Source organism: Aspergillus thermomutatus (genome assembly GCF_002237265.1).
Source record: "Aspergillus thermomutatus strain HMR AF 39 chromosome Unknown NODE_21, whole genome shotgun sequence".
NCBI lineage: Eukaryota > Fungi > Ascomycota > Eurotiomycetes > Eurotiales > Aspergillaceae > Aspergillus > Aspergillus thermomutatus.
In genome coordinates, this window is record NW_020798069.1 from 61269 (window position 1) to 75812 (window position 14544).

Here is a 14544-nt window from a genome sequence, read left to right on the forward strand (position 1 = left end):
GCTGTTCCGACTTCTCTTCGCCTGACCCAGACCGAGGTTCCGGCTGCGATAATGACGCCAACGATGCGAGATCACAGAAGGCATTGGGATAACCCGGTATGTGCGATTTTGGACAGAGCTTCGGTTGCCGTGACATTTGGCTGGTTGCAACTGCTGTGAGAACTACCGTGCGGTCTGAACCAAACAGTGAAGGTTCGCGTGTCGCTCAGACAAGACAGTGAGCTCAATGGCCACGCCTGACTAATCACTAAAACAGTATTAGAGATGATGAAGGAGGGGCAGATGTCTGATTGCAATGGAGGAGCAAGCAGGTGGGGCATATGAGCGCGAGAAACGGCGACATCAGAGGAGAGCAAGGGAGGCTGAGAGCGCCGGTGGGCATTATACATATCGAGACAATGTCCGACAGAAGAAACATACGTATTGTAATAGCCCCGCATACTAGTCCCCCACCCTGATGTACACCGCATAGATGTTGCTGATGACGTGGAAAACAATCAATCACGATGTTGACCGGCACGGGTCGTTCGACGTCCCTCACAGCGCTGTGGCTGTGTCAGATACATACACCAGGAGCCATCATGGCGCCAACTGGTCGCATAGCCTTATGTTCGTTGAACTTGCTGCCAGTCTGGTAACCTGGTAGAATTCGCCCATCATAACGAGCCAAAGACGGGCCTTGAAGGACGGTCCGAGCCGCCATAGCAAAAGGGGCAGTAAACATAGCATTGTGAGTCGGCACTGGCCGGATAAAACCCTTGTCATTTGGGCAGCGAAGCGCAGAAGACCAGGGTCAGGATCACCTTCTGACATTTTGCGGCGAAATGTCAGCGATAGGTAATACCTACCCTACTGCGTAAGTGCATGATCCTCATCTGCTTTCCTTCAGTTTTCCTCGCTGTGACACATACCTCGGGGTAATATGGCCCCAAAAAGGAGTCAGTCACTCCAGTGAGCTCGTGCTGCAGGACCAAAGGTTGATTCGAGCCGGTGAGGCATAATAGACGCCTATCGGTGATTTCAACCACTGTCATTGGTGAACGGATGGCCAGCACAGTCCCCAATCGCCATCGTCACACCCCGGCCATCGTATGTATGCAGTCAATGGGCGCGTGCCTTCGTCTGAGTTCAGTGTCATGCCAAGGAGGTATAGTAGCCAATTCAACGTTATTCATTTTTCATTGCATGGTTTTGTCGAATAGTCCATGTCGAAACCTGTATCAAATTGGGCGGATAGTTCACATCCTCGGACAAAGTCTGTGAGCTGTGGCATCATTTGCAGTTAGAGGGATACTGGCGAGTTAGACATCCATAGCCCCAACGCTATCAGCTAGGACAGACGGATATTGGGTTTCGCAAATTAAGTGCATGGACAATATCCGGGACAGGCAGTGACATTTCTCGCTGTTGTGTGATGAGTAGATGTGCCAGGAGCACGGAGGACAACAAGCACATCACATGATGAGGAATATCGAGTCAAACAGTCCGAAATGACTGGTAGAAAATGATACCAGATGAAAAGCAAAACTATAAAATAAAGCAAAAGCAGGGATTGTCCCAGTGATGACAAAATTGATGTGCATGAGCAGCCTCAGCCGATCAAGCCCTTATTCGATTGAAAATGTGCAGAGGGGCAGGGCGGCATGCTAAGACCGCATATCACTCTGTGATATATGGGCTCGTTAGGAAAGTACTGTGCATAGCAGTGACTGACACGTCTGAAATGCTATCGAATGCCTCTGGTGAGAGCGAAATCGACAAGGTGGCATAAGCACACCTTGCTCAATGCCCAGATGATCTTGCTGATCAGTAAATCGCCGGTGCAGGTTGATGGAAGCAAAAATAACGACAACCATTCAACACCAGCAGAGAGGGAAATCGGCTGAGGCAGCTGGAACTCTGTAGATAGTTTTCAGGAGACTGATCCCATCCCATCCTATCGGATACAAGTACATACCCCTCTCTTAACATGGTTGACTAAGGCCAGGGGAGGTACAGCAGGAGTACTCCATACGTTGTGTACGAATTGCTCAACCCAATTTTCCCTTCACTACAAGCAACGGCATCGTCTTGGACAAAGTATGCGATAGTCTTACCTAAGACAATCGAGAGTGATAGAAGAAGCATTTCCAACATTGAGACGCGCACGAGGAAAAGCCATGGGGTTGGGTGCTTGCAGTAGTTTCACCTTCCTGCAGCTATGGCACTCAGAGCTCCAAGAACGAGGTCTAGGAGCGAGGGGTTGCCGATGAAGACCCCTCATTTAGCAATTCGATGGAAGTGAGATGAATAATCGGGACTGCAGTACTCCGTAGATGATTATTGTATTGTTGCAGATGACACTTGAGTATCGCAAAGATCCAACCGCCAGGACTCTGTTGGAAACGTGGCGGTGCTATCAAGTCGAGAAACGGCGATCAGGACCGTACAGGTTCGTCCCGACAATCTACATCGATTGGTCCTTGTAGGATGTTCCTCCGCCTCGAAAGTTGAATTTTAGTACGCTTTCAGACGAACCAACTGTCGAGACTATCAAGTATGAAAGCACAACTCAGAGATGAGGATGAGAATGATAGTGGGGGGAAGGGGGGAGAGAGACGGAGACAACTTGAAAATGTGGGTGATCCCCGAAGATGGCAGGTCCCAGCTCCAACAACCCCCTCATCGTCAGCAGCAGCAGCAGCAGCAGCAGCAACTATCTCTAGTCTGATCCTTCAAAGTATCAAACACCAGAGAAAATCAATAAATGACAGATTCATCCATAAGAAGTGATGACCTGAATTGGTTACATGGACCAGTCCCATGATTCTCACAGCAGTTGGTCTGTCAAGTCCCTGTGTTCATGCCATCCTGCATTCTGAATCGAGTCATCCTGGTATTGCGTGCATGAAATGACATAAACAAGCATATCCAACCTTACACCAAGAGCTCATAAGACGTGTTTGCAAGGGAAGTGGATGCTGATGATCGGGCTGATAATCTACCGGCTACTCAAGCCGAATAGTGCCCAGATAGTGAGCATGGCAGACTCAGACGGTGCAATGACTGGTGCATTCGAGTTTTCAGATGCGCCATGATCGTTAGCTATAAATGCCATTTTAGTTAGGGCCAGGGTTGCAGGAGAAATCTCGTTCCCACAGATACATGTCAGCCAGGGTGATGACTTGAGCATCTCGATTTGGGCCAGACACAATGTAGGTCGTTTCTCTTTCTCTCGAAGACAGCACAGCCAGAATGCTACCCTGTCAAAAATATCACATTAAGGTTGACTCAAGTAGCACACATCAAGAGCCAGGGACAAGGCTCCAATACCCTCGACAGCATGACCGGATCAATGCCCAATGACTGAAATGGGCGATTGTCGGAGAAGGCTGGAGTATGTCAACCTGTCATCCTGCCTTTGTTACTTGCCCGAGGGCGAGGTAATGCTTCTGTGCAGCAAACACCGACGCGAACTAGAAGGAGGAGATGGAACGAAGAATACCAACATTGAATCGTTGATCGACATGCTCGAAAGGAGATACAATAGAGTACATTATCACCAGAGACAATATCAACCATCCAGGAAGAATGACCCAGGCCGAAAGCGGTTCGCGCCAGCCATTCAGAGGCCTCAAAAAAAGGTACTTTGTTTGCTAATTTAGGCTCACCTGTCAGGCATCCTCGTTTTACGAGCGGTCACCTGGAAGCACAACACTTGCCTCACCAGCAGCAAGCAAGTCGAAACTTTCCTCGCTGGTGGCTGTCATAGGAGGACTCGGGCCTGATACATCCTCCAGATTCTTCTCCTCGAGACTCGACAAGGCAGCAGCTCGACGCCCTGAAGTCGCCTGCCACCGCTTATCTCCGATCCATTCGAGGCCATCACCAGCTCCACGAATATCTACCCGGCGACGGAGCTGTTCACGCTCCGAAAGCGGGAAAACGGTTGAGCCTGCTGACGCCGTTTCTTTCTCGTCGCCAGACAAGGGTAGGTGGCGATGATGCCATTCCCCAAGGAACATGCCGTCAGCATCTACTTCCTTCCGCACTCTCAGCCACTCATCCATGTCCTTGCCATAGAGCTCACGCAGCTCCTGGCGTCCTGTTTTGAAGTTCTTGGCCCAGTGTGGCTTCGCGCCCATCTCCCGCATGAGCCACTCAAACGCTTCGTAGTAGCGATCCTTGCATGGGGGATCGCGATGGTATGGACGGTAGAGAGTCGCATTGAGATACAAAGTAGGCCCATTAGGATAGGTGGGGTCGAGGAAGGGGCGAGGCTTTCCCTCATAGGTGGAATCTGCGACTCTAACTTCAACAGGGCAGTGTACCCACAGTCCATCAACAGAGAACGGGATACGAGCGGTTTCCATGTCACCGTGAAGCCAGGCCGACAAGCGCGTGATCGCTTCCGGGCCCTTCGCGAGAGGGAGTGCCCATTCATTGACAAATTGCGAGTACAGACAATTCATCAAGAGACCCTCACGGGCAGGCTCTACGGCTTCCGTCACCGTCTTCTCCGCCTTGAACCCATACTGCAAGCCAAAGACAAACCATTCGACCCAGGGAAGGATACGGGGGAAATAGTTGGAGAGCGCTAACAGGTTATGGTAGATATGATAGCCAATCCACTCCCCATAGAAAGTCTTGGGAGGTTTCCGCAGTGGCAAATCAGTCTTGTCCGCATGCCAGACAATCGCACTTTTCTCATACGGCATCCACCAGACACGCACAAACTCATGCGAAGTCCACAGACCGGAGGACCACTCGGCCAGCACGCTGGACAGTGGTCGCCTCATCTGCCTCCAAGCAACCTTGAACATCGGCTCAGCCTGCAGAGTGACCTCGACAACGATACCCAATGCCCCGAGAGAGATCAAGGCCGCGCGAAAAAGATCCGGATTACTGGTTGCGCTACAGCGCACCAGCTGCCCGTTGGCCAACATCAGAGTCAGCGAAATGATACATTCCGAGATCAGACCATGCCGCAGGGAACTTCCGTGGGTTCCCGTCGCAATGACCCCAGCAATGGACTGGCTGTCAATGCTGCCTAAATTCGATAACGTCAAGCCATAATCCTCCAACCGCCGACCGAGATCCCTCAACCGTATCCCAGCCTCGACCGTCACAACATGTGTCTCGCGATCAATGTGTAGAACGCGATTGAAATCGTCAAGATTGACCAACCATGAAGAAGTACAGGTCAAGTCGGACGGCGAATGACCGCTGCCGACGGTGACCAGGCGACGACGGAATCGACGAGCCAGCGTCACCAACTTCTGGATTTCAGCGATCGATTGCGGCCGGATATACAATTCAGGGCGCGAGTAGAACGTCTTAGCCCAGGTGTGATGCAGATGGTCGGAGGACGCGCGAAAAGCAACCACAGGGTCGAGCCGGGAGAGCTCACGAAGCATAGCGTCCATTTGGATGATTCGGGAGGCGATAAAAAGCTGAGAGGCTATGGCGGACTATTTGTACAAAAGGAACTTTTGGATTTTTTTTAAAGCTGATTAGTATAGACTTGCTGGAGTTCCAACTAGGGAAAGGACATTTGAGTCAGAGCATCAAGACATGATTAAGACGAATACTGGAGTTGAGAAAAATTGGAAAGAATCTCTGGTGAGATAGACAAAGACATTCACATGGCGCGATTATGGAATATCCGGTTCAGATGGCGATTCGGGGGGGAAAAAAAAAAAAAAGAAAAAAAAGAAGGTGAGAGGCGATAAAAGTGAGCTAACGGATAGTGGGCCACTTTCGGGCGATTTGATCGATCGCCGATGGTGATGAATTGTTGATTATTGAGTTATCACGACCCGATCCTACAACAATCTGGCCTTCATTAAGAATAATATAGATATCTTGCATTTGCAACTGCTCTCATATCTTGATCGATATCGCGCGGATCGGTACGGACTGCAGCGTGAACTTTACCCAGCACATCCGCCTGAAATATTGTACAGTCAAGCTCAAGGATGCTTTCGATACCACAAAAAAAAGGTCAAATATCAAAGTACATGCCGCCCGATCTAGAATATGCTCCATCCCAGGTTCCGTGGATCAGTCCTTTGTTTTCCGCCAAGCTCCTTATCTGTACAGACCAGACTATACACAATCCCACCATAAATTCAATCAATTATGAACCAAGAGAAAAAAAATACACCAACATCACCCGAGACTTGATTTCAAGAGCGAATAGACTCAATTGCCGCGTTTAGAGGAAACACTCGCGGACGCATTTGTCCAGAAGGCTTGCCCCATTTGCGAAATGCACTGCGACACGACTCGGGAAGTCCTCCGATGGAGACAAGGCTGTTGGGAATAAATGGTCGATCCTGGAGGGAAGCAGCCAGAATGCCATACTCGTGCGCAAACACTACTGCTGATGCGAATTCGGCAGGTCGTTGAGACGCTTGTTCACCAACAATACTACGCGCAAATCAATAAGTGCTCACTGGAGTCCGATCGCAATCACTTACACATAGATCTCAAAGAAGGTATCCAGGATGTAGATTCCTTTGGCCGTGATGTCTCTCTGGCAGAATGGCACAATTTCCTGAACAGTGTCATTTGGTCGAATCACAGGGGAAGCTGACCCCGACCGTCTTCGAAGCCAGAAACCGCCCGTTCGCTGACCCAGCTCGTGGTCTACTCGGAACAATCTCAGGCGATAATGGTCATGGTTCGGTTTCAGCCGCCAGTAATCTGAGCGCATGTACTCCTCGGCCTCTCGGTGGTGCGAGAAAACCTCGAAAAAGCTTTCGGGTTCTTCCCCTTCGGCCACCTCTTCGAATTCGCCCGTCAGACCGAGATCCATGCCAATGAGGCGGGCGGCGCCAATTTCCTCAGCAGTACTTCCTTTGCCCTTCCACAGGTATAATTTGCCAAACATGGCAGAGATTACATAAGAGAAGCCAGAGCAAAGATTGCTTCTTGAGAAGTTGACCTCGTCAAACACCATTTGACCAAGGTGCTTTCGTCCGCAGAGCATAAAGATGGCAGAAGAGCTGGAGCGAGAGTTAGCCCCACGGCGGGTGATGAGGATCCCACCAAGGGCTTGTATAAATCTGGAAGTCTCTTTGCCTTGCTTGATAATCTCTAGCTTGCAGCCGTTTTCCCTGGCGACTTTGCGGGAGAATGGCTGCGCATCGTCCATGGCCGCATCACTCACATCATCACCGCACCAAAGGTGGGTTTCAGAGCGTGCAATTCCTTCCGACTCAAAAACATGTACGCACAGGTACATACTTCCTTCGTAGAGAATGTATTCATGGTTAACAGGAAGGTCCTGCCTCTTCCCATCACCAGTAATTTCCCAAAGTTGCCTCTTCAGAGTTCTAATTCTGAGATCGTCGGACTTGCTAGTAAGCATCAATTGCGTGTCAATATTCACGCGGTCGTTTGAATTTGGCAAAGATTTGAAAAAGCCCGAAATAACCTCAAGAGATTCCTCGGCCTGGGGTACCAAAGACACTGATGATCTCGTCGATAAGGAGTGTTGGTCGGCAGAGATTTTGCTCCATTTAGAAGGAACAGGAGGAGAAGGCAATGCTTTTTCTCGAGAGTTTAGATCGATCAAACCACCAGATGCAAAGCTGTTTGGGGCTTTCTGCGGAGTTGCTAGAGGAGTCTGGAGTCGGTTCTCTCTAAAGCTTGTTCTGAGAGGAGAAGGGGACGGAGATGGATACTGAAGCGGAGAGCTCCGTATTTGCACTGAGACGGGTGACGAGGGTGGCATACTTGGCTTTGGCGGTAGAGTCGGTCTTCTCGAGGGAGAGTCTCCAAGATTTTCGATGTCCTCAAAATCGTCCTTGGGGAGAGGCGAAGGTTTCAAGTCCATCGAAGACTTGGAGCCCCGGTATGCGAGCTTTTGCTGGAGTCTACGCTCTATCAGATGCGGTATGGTTCGCTTGAATTCGGCTGGTTTTTCGGAGGATGAATAAGTCAGCGGAGGCAGGGTCGCCTCAGAGACTATGGTGCCAGTTGTTTCAGCGTCAGGGAGTGGCCAACCGACAGAGGTCTTCGCTATATCTTGGCTGGATGATGGCCTCAATACCATTTCATGGGTATCAGATGAAGAGATATTGTTCTCTGGAACGGTGGCAGCATCCTTGAGCAGCGACGTCGTTGATTCCGTGGCCGCAAGCTTGGGTAGGCGCCTTTTTGGGCCCCTCGCACGGTTCTTCGTCATATGGGTAAGAGGTGCAGCAGGTTGACTGTCAGCAAATTCGGAGCTACCTTCCCACATTGAGTTTGTCGACAAGTGCTTGTTTGAGCTCCCACTGATAATAGGAGGGCCGCGAGACAAAAGTCCCGCCAAGGCAGGGTTTATTCGGCCTACGAGTCGACCTTTAGTAGCGAGACCTTCAGTAGCAGCAGGCGCTTCTGCAGCCTCCGCAACAGTCCCCGATGGCAGAGCACGCACCGGTTTGATGGCCTCTTCAATCTGCTCGTCCCTCATCTCCGAAGTGTTCTCTGCGGTGACCGCTGTGTCTGTGGTCAACTGATCCTCCAAATCGTCGCCCTCGGTCTCCACATGTCCAGCCTCAGAAGATGCCAAATCTGCAACCTGGTCTTTCGGTTCATCGGGCTCTGGAACTGCTGTTGCGGTCTGCGTGCTCTGGGCCTCCTGCGCCTGATCGTCGTTACGCGGGGACAAAGGCGACTGCTGGTGATCCGGGAGACCATTCGGTGTTGGGCGGTCCTGAGATGATGGCGAAGTCAAGACGTCAACAGAATGGGTGCTCCTGCTACTGCTAGATTTAGACAGGTTATTCCGTTTCGCAATTGCTTCTGGAATCATTTTCGCAGGAGCATCAATTTCTCCGGCCGTGTTACGCCTCAGTGAGCCTCCACTCGCTCTGATTGCCTGTTTCTGCTTCAGGATACTTTCCTTCAAATCATCAACCTTTGGTGTCTTCTTAGGGCCGCCTGTCGCATTCAGAGCTGCTTTGCCCTTCAGGATATTTTCTTTGAGCTCATCCGGCGCGACGTAAGTCGAAGACTCAGCTTTCTTTAATTTGCCAAACACATTCTTGAACTCCGGTTCCTGTTTCGGTGCTTCATCTTTGATAATTTCTCGCTTTCGCAAATTGGCTCGGAAATCTATCACAGGAGATTGTGGCTTTGGTCTGTTCAATGAAGGGTCTCGGGGAGATGAAAGAGGTGGACTGATGTCAGTTTTGTTGATTGGTACTAGAAGGGAAGGTGCACGCTTGCGTGTTGGAGCATCCTCGGTCTTGCTTTCCGGTCCACCTTCTTGCTTTGTAGGGGAATCTTCAGGCTTCGTATCCACAGCTTTGCAAGTATCTTCTTCAACCTTGGGTGTAGCTTCAAGCTTGGGTGTAGTTTCAACTCTGGGTGTCTCTGCAGGCATGGATTCGGTATCTTCAGAGTGGGACAACGGCTTGTCCCTGGATTCCTTGGGTTTGTTGATATCCAGATTACTTGGTAGATCTGGGATCCCAGAAACACTTGAGGTCTTATAGTGACTACCAGGTGCAGCTGAGCGCATGAGACCGACCGTAGTGACTTCCTTGAAGCTATTCAAACGGCCCAGGTCGACACTTGCCCTTGATTGTCGATCTTTCGCCCATGTTTGCTGTGAGGGCTGCCTTTTGTGCTTCGGTGAGTCAGGTCGATTAAGAGCACTCTCCAGCCATGTCGATTTTGTGGGACTCCAGCGTCTGGGATCCATAGTCCTCGAGACTGCCGGGCTCGCTGAAGGCGACGAATTCGAGTAGGAGTCTTGTCCATTTTTGCTTAATGCACTGGGGGCTCTCATGTGAAGCGTAGGTCTGGCGGTAGCTTCGTCGGTCTCCACCTTGTTCACCATTGGCGGCGTTACCGGCCTTTCACTCTCCTTGGCATTATGGACGATTGTTGCCTCGCTGTGGCTGGAACCGGGTCTCTTGGACGCAAGGAACGAGTCCTCGCGGCCAAGCCTCGACGGAGATGCAGGAGCATGCATATCGCCATAGGCTGGGCCAGCAATGCTATTGCGGTTGCTGGCAAAAGAATTGCCTCGGCTTAGTCCCGAGGGTAACTGTGCACTCCATCGCTTCGAGACACTATCTGATCGCTTCATCATGGCGCTCTGCACAAAGCCTCCGAGACCTTTTGTCGGCGACGTCGAACGTGAACGCTCGGGGGAAAGCCGCCTCGGGGAGGGAGGTGCCGCGACCTGCTCGGGCTCGAATTTTTGTACGCTTGACAGAGGTACGGGAGATCCGAGTCCAGTTGCCGTCGAGACAGAAGATACGCTCGAGTATCGATGTCCCAAACTGCTATCCCCAAAAGTCGAGCTTGCCCTGGATGGGGAACGCGATCTTTCTTCTCCGACTTCCGGTTGTGAGTTCTGCTTCTCGTGCTCAGCAGGTGCTCCTGGATTCGTTTCGGTGCCTTCGTCGTTTATTGGGATTGAGCCCTGACCGGGCATTTCAGCGCCCGGCTTTTCCTTGGCAATCTCTCTAGTGATTGAGTCGGGAGATTCCTCCGCCCTTGTTGTCTGGGTGGTGGGAATATCCTTAGAGGAAGGCGAAAGCGTCAGCGGACTGCGAAGGTTTTTGTGATCATCGTTCGAGAAATTAGACAAGCCACTCAGGCGATTGAGACGGGTCGGGGAGCGCGTGGGAGAGGGAGGGAAAAACGATCTATTGCCGCTCAGATCTCGAGACGACGGCCGTTGTTGCCAGGACAGGGTCCCTGCTCTACTGCGTGCAAGAGGTGAAGTAGTAGTTGCTTTCGGTGAGGATGCAATCTCCCTCCCGTCTAGTTTTGACCCTTCCAGATCGCCATCCGTAACGATTGACACGTCGTCTCGAAAGGGGTCAGATCTGGCGCCTGTGGCATGTTCAGGTGTCCGAGGTGTGGGTGAGAGTTGTTCTGGAGGGTCGATCGCACGCTGGCTGAGGGAAGAAATGCTCAACCGAGCGGATTCCAATATGGGGGAGTCCTTCGTTGGCGAAATTGACCGCGCTCGCTCTACATAAGGTCGGAAAAGAAGATGGACAAGATCAGCCTTTGATAATTTAATTGTCCGAAAGCTCGGGCAGCCCATGGATCGAGACGACAAGAGCAATAGAGGATTGGAATAACTGGGAGACTAGGGACGCCAAATACCAGCTCTTCGAGCCTGCCTCTCCTTGCGACTCTGCATGATCTCCTCCTCCAACTTCTTGGTCCGTTCCTCGTCCTCCTTATCACGTTTCTCGCCTAACTCCCGAATCCGCAGGAGGAAGTCATTGACATCCTCTGAACTGTCCGCATCCGTGGTAATTGTCATGGCACCCCAGGTATGAGAATGAACAAGCAAACAGAGAAGGGAAAGGTAAAAAGGGAGATTATCAGAAGGAAAAAGCAATAATACAAGAATAATCGGCCAGGATCACCCAGTAGACTGAGCCGGGTTGGTGTGGGGTCCTGACAAGAAGAAGCGCAAATCGCAATGGACGATGGAGGGGAAGGAGATAAATCGATGTTTATCGAAGTGCCTAGGCAGATAGATAGTAGTCTCTAGTGTACGGAGTAAGGGAGTGGTACTTCCCAGAGTCTCCCACGGCGCGTCTCAAGTTAATCTAGTCAGGATCCCAGGAACTGTCGATTATCCTCCGCCTTTAACCCTGGTTGTGGGACGTCACGCTTTTTTCTTCTCTCACTGCTGTTTGTGGATCCAGGCAAAAAGTGGTGACTCGAAGGGTACAAGTCACTTTACTAGTGTCATATTTGGATTGATATTTTCAGCTGCCTCACTTGCTCAGCAGGACCCAGGACGCACAAAAACCGTGATCACACATCAGCTGTAGCTGTAGCCCCACCGCGTCCTTGCTGAAAATGCGCCCGACAGGCTCGTCTCAGTCGTCTACCTGAGTATCCATCCACACCAACGCCCAATCCGTATCTCCCTTTTTCCGATGATTGGCAAGATATTGGAGTCATACAGCAGCAGTGTAGATAGTAGACTACCTTAGTAGTTAGCATTCAGAACTTTAAAGAGGTATCTGATCCCCTATGTGGCACCAAAGGGTCATTGAAGGAACACAAAATGGCTTATTCTTCTTGTTTGTATGGGTTACAGCAGCTTGTTTTGATGTTTCTCAACATGGAAGGGTTACTAAGGTAGATACCACCAGTTATGTATGGTACCGGTCGGCACCTCGCTCCATGTGGTGGACCTTCTCTGCCGCCCCCCGATCCAGTGATAGTTGTGAAACCAGCTCTTAAAGTCTTAGGTAGATAGTTATCAGGTATCTGGGTTTGGTTGTATACTTAGCAGCCTAAGGTAGTCTTCAGGAATAGAATGAATGTCGTCATACTTTGAAGTATCGTCAACCCATGGAGTTTGGATGGCATACATATCCGGTCACCTCGACATTTGACGCCATACACATCATATGGAATGTTGGCTCAAATAGTGTTATCCCTTGTTAAGCCACAAGATGTTTAAATTTAATGACACTCTGTGCGGCTAACAGCTTGATGATTGCTAGCATTTTTAGGAGAGCGACACATTCGGCCATCAAGATGTTCTTGTCTCCTATTAGGACTCTCTAACTAGTTCCATACTGCTTGAGAATTTTGGCGCCGCTTGTCGCTTATCGGGCCTTCTTCAGGTCTTAGTTGGAACCCGATTGTGGAGAGAGAACAGCCTGACAAGGCGATCGCACGTATTTGAGGATGTTTTTTTCGTGTGGATGAGTTGTACAAGGGTTAGAAGACCAAACAATACGGGAACTGAGGGCAAAATTGATACAAAGAGGACGAGATTCCTTCAAAGCTCAAGAGACGACTAAATGGTTGGTTGCGGACACATATATAGAGCAACACGGTGTGTGCGGGACTGGAAAACGACAAACTTCATTTCATCTTGAAATTAGTGATACCAATGAATTCTCAAGTGTTGACCTGACTCAAGAAGCATCAATGTAAATCCGTATTGGAGTTGAAAATTCCGGACATTCATCAAGTGTAGTCCAGAGAAGCGGATAGAGCCAGGGTCAGTAGAGGAAAAGTCTGTCTTTTGCATCCTGCACTACCCATTGTAAGCCTTCATGAAGATTCTTGCCTGTCATGGCACTGCAGTGCAATATAGTCCATTTGTGGGTCTTTATTGAATCCAGGCGAAGCCGCTGGAGAGAGGTCAGTAGATGTCCGTAGAGCCCAACAAATATATCAAAACGCGCCAACAACTTACTTCACGGACTTCATCCTCCGTCATACATCCTTCTACATCTGTCTTGTTCAAGAATATCAGGAGACTTGCTCCCATCAGGCGCTGGAGGGTGTTAGCCAAACTGATGCTCATCACCGAAAATTTCGCAGGCGAGCGGGGAAATTGGCAACCGTACCTCTTCGAGGAGTAGGCCCGCGAGTTCATCCCGGCAATCATCAACTCGTAGACGGTCTGTTGCATCTACCACCCAGACAAGTGTGTCGGTCTTCTCAAAGTAGTTTTTCCAGTATGACCGCAGTGTTTTTTGTCCCCCGACGTCCCCTGGCGGCAAAAAGTCAATCGAATTTCCTTGCGGAGTTTTGATTGCTGGCTTCTCTCACATATGTTCAATCTATATCTGTGTTTTGAGTCAGTTACCAAGATGATTAAGATTGTTACGATTGAAATTACCCTTCAAAATCTATTGTTTTGATGATAAAGCCCAGTGTAGGGCTGACAGTTGTGACATCTTCCTTCATAATCTGCTTCACAATCGTTGTCTTCCCAGCATTATCAAGACCACTAGCATCGATCGTGAGCATCTAGATCGGTTGTTTCTTGAGCTCAGAAAGACCTACAGCATCAAAATCCTCATCTCTTTGTCCTTTAAGCGAGCTTTTCTCAGTATTGACAGCATTTTGGCCAAGTACGTCCTCTCGAATCTCTTGCGTGGGCTGAGTTGTAGTTGGATAAATGCCTACATACAGGCGAAAGATAGAGACTGGTCATGATCATAACTAACCCAGCAGGGCAATCCCAACAATTCTGTATAGTTTTTGATTCGATGAAGGACAACACTCATTACTAGCTTACTCTTAAGTTGATTTTACCTTGTTCTCATTTTTTGCTGTACTCGTGTGAGGGTAGAGACGCTTTCTGAAGCTCTTTCCTACCTGGAGAAATCCTCTACTCCTTCTTATATCTTACCTCAAATAGACCTAAGACGTGACTATGATAACTTGTAGGGCTAGAAAATATAACAGGGCTCTCAGAGAGTGATAGAAACTCATGTCATTAATCCTAAGGCCACATGATAATTCGTTAGCGTCTTAGACGACTGCTTCTTTCAGTACCTAACAGCTTCTCTAACAAGTAACACCCGTTTCATTTGACTTCATATTCACTTGAAGCTGAACTTGCCCTAACTCTCGCTTAAGACCTATCTTGACCCAATGCACCGTGCAAGTTGACTCATAATACTCCCATCTTCTGGTCCGGAACATTCTCTTCTGGGTTATCCACACCATTCCTTAATGACTAGCCACCATGGAGAGGCAAGCTCATTATAATCAGCCAAATAGGCCAAGCAGGCGTAGGCCTCACATGCCGAATACTAGTTTCCAGCAAGATCC

The 14544-nt window shown here is 49.7% G+C and overlaps 3 protein-coding genes across 3 annotated transcripts; all 3 read right to left on the reverse strand.

The window, feature by feature from the left end:
• Nucleotides 1-3668: 3668 nt before the first annotated feature.
• Nucleotides 3669-5405, reverse strand: CDV56_106713 (D-arabinono-1,4-lactone oxidase; the record flags this gene model as incomplete). The annotated part of the gene is made up of 1 exon (XM_026760332.1): nt 3669-5405. The coding sequence occupies one exon, from the start codon at nt 5403-5405 to the stop codon at nt 3669-3671; it is 1737 nt and encodes a 578-aa protein (XP_026617544.1).
• Nucleotides 5406-6167: 762 nt separating this feature from the next.
• CDV56_106858 (putative gelsolin repeat protein) lies at nt 6168-11266 on the reverse strand (the record flags this gene model as incomplete). Its single annotated transcript, XM_026760477.1, has 4 exons — nt 6168-6411; nt 6462-7602; nt 7723-10965; nt 11104-11266. The coding sequence occupies 4 exons, from the start codon at nt 11264-11266 to the stop codon at nt 6168-6170; spliced, it is 4791 nt and encodes a 1596-aa protein (XP_026617545.1).
• A 1711-nt stretch (nt 11267-12977) lies between these two features.
• CDV56_107195 (uncharacterized protein) lies at nt 12978-13734 on the reverse strand (the record flags this gene model as incomplete). The annotated part of the gene is made up of 5 exons (XM_026760814.1): nt 12978-13109; nt 13175-13255; nt 13329-13474; nt 13534-13550; nt 13604-13734. The coding sequence occupies 5 exons, from the start codon at nt 13732-13734 to the stop codon at nt 12978-12980; spliced, it is 507 nt and encodes a 168-aa protein (XP_026617546.1).
• Between the last annotated feature and the right edge of the window lie 810 nt (nt 13735-14544).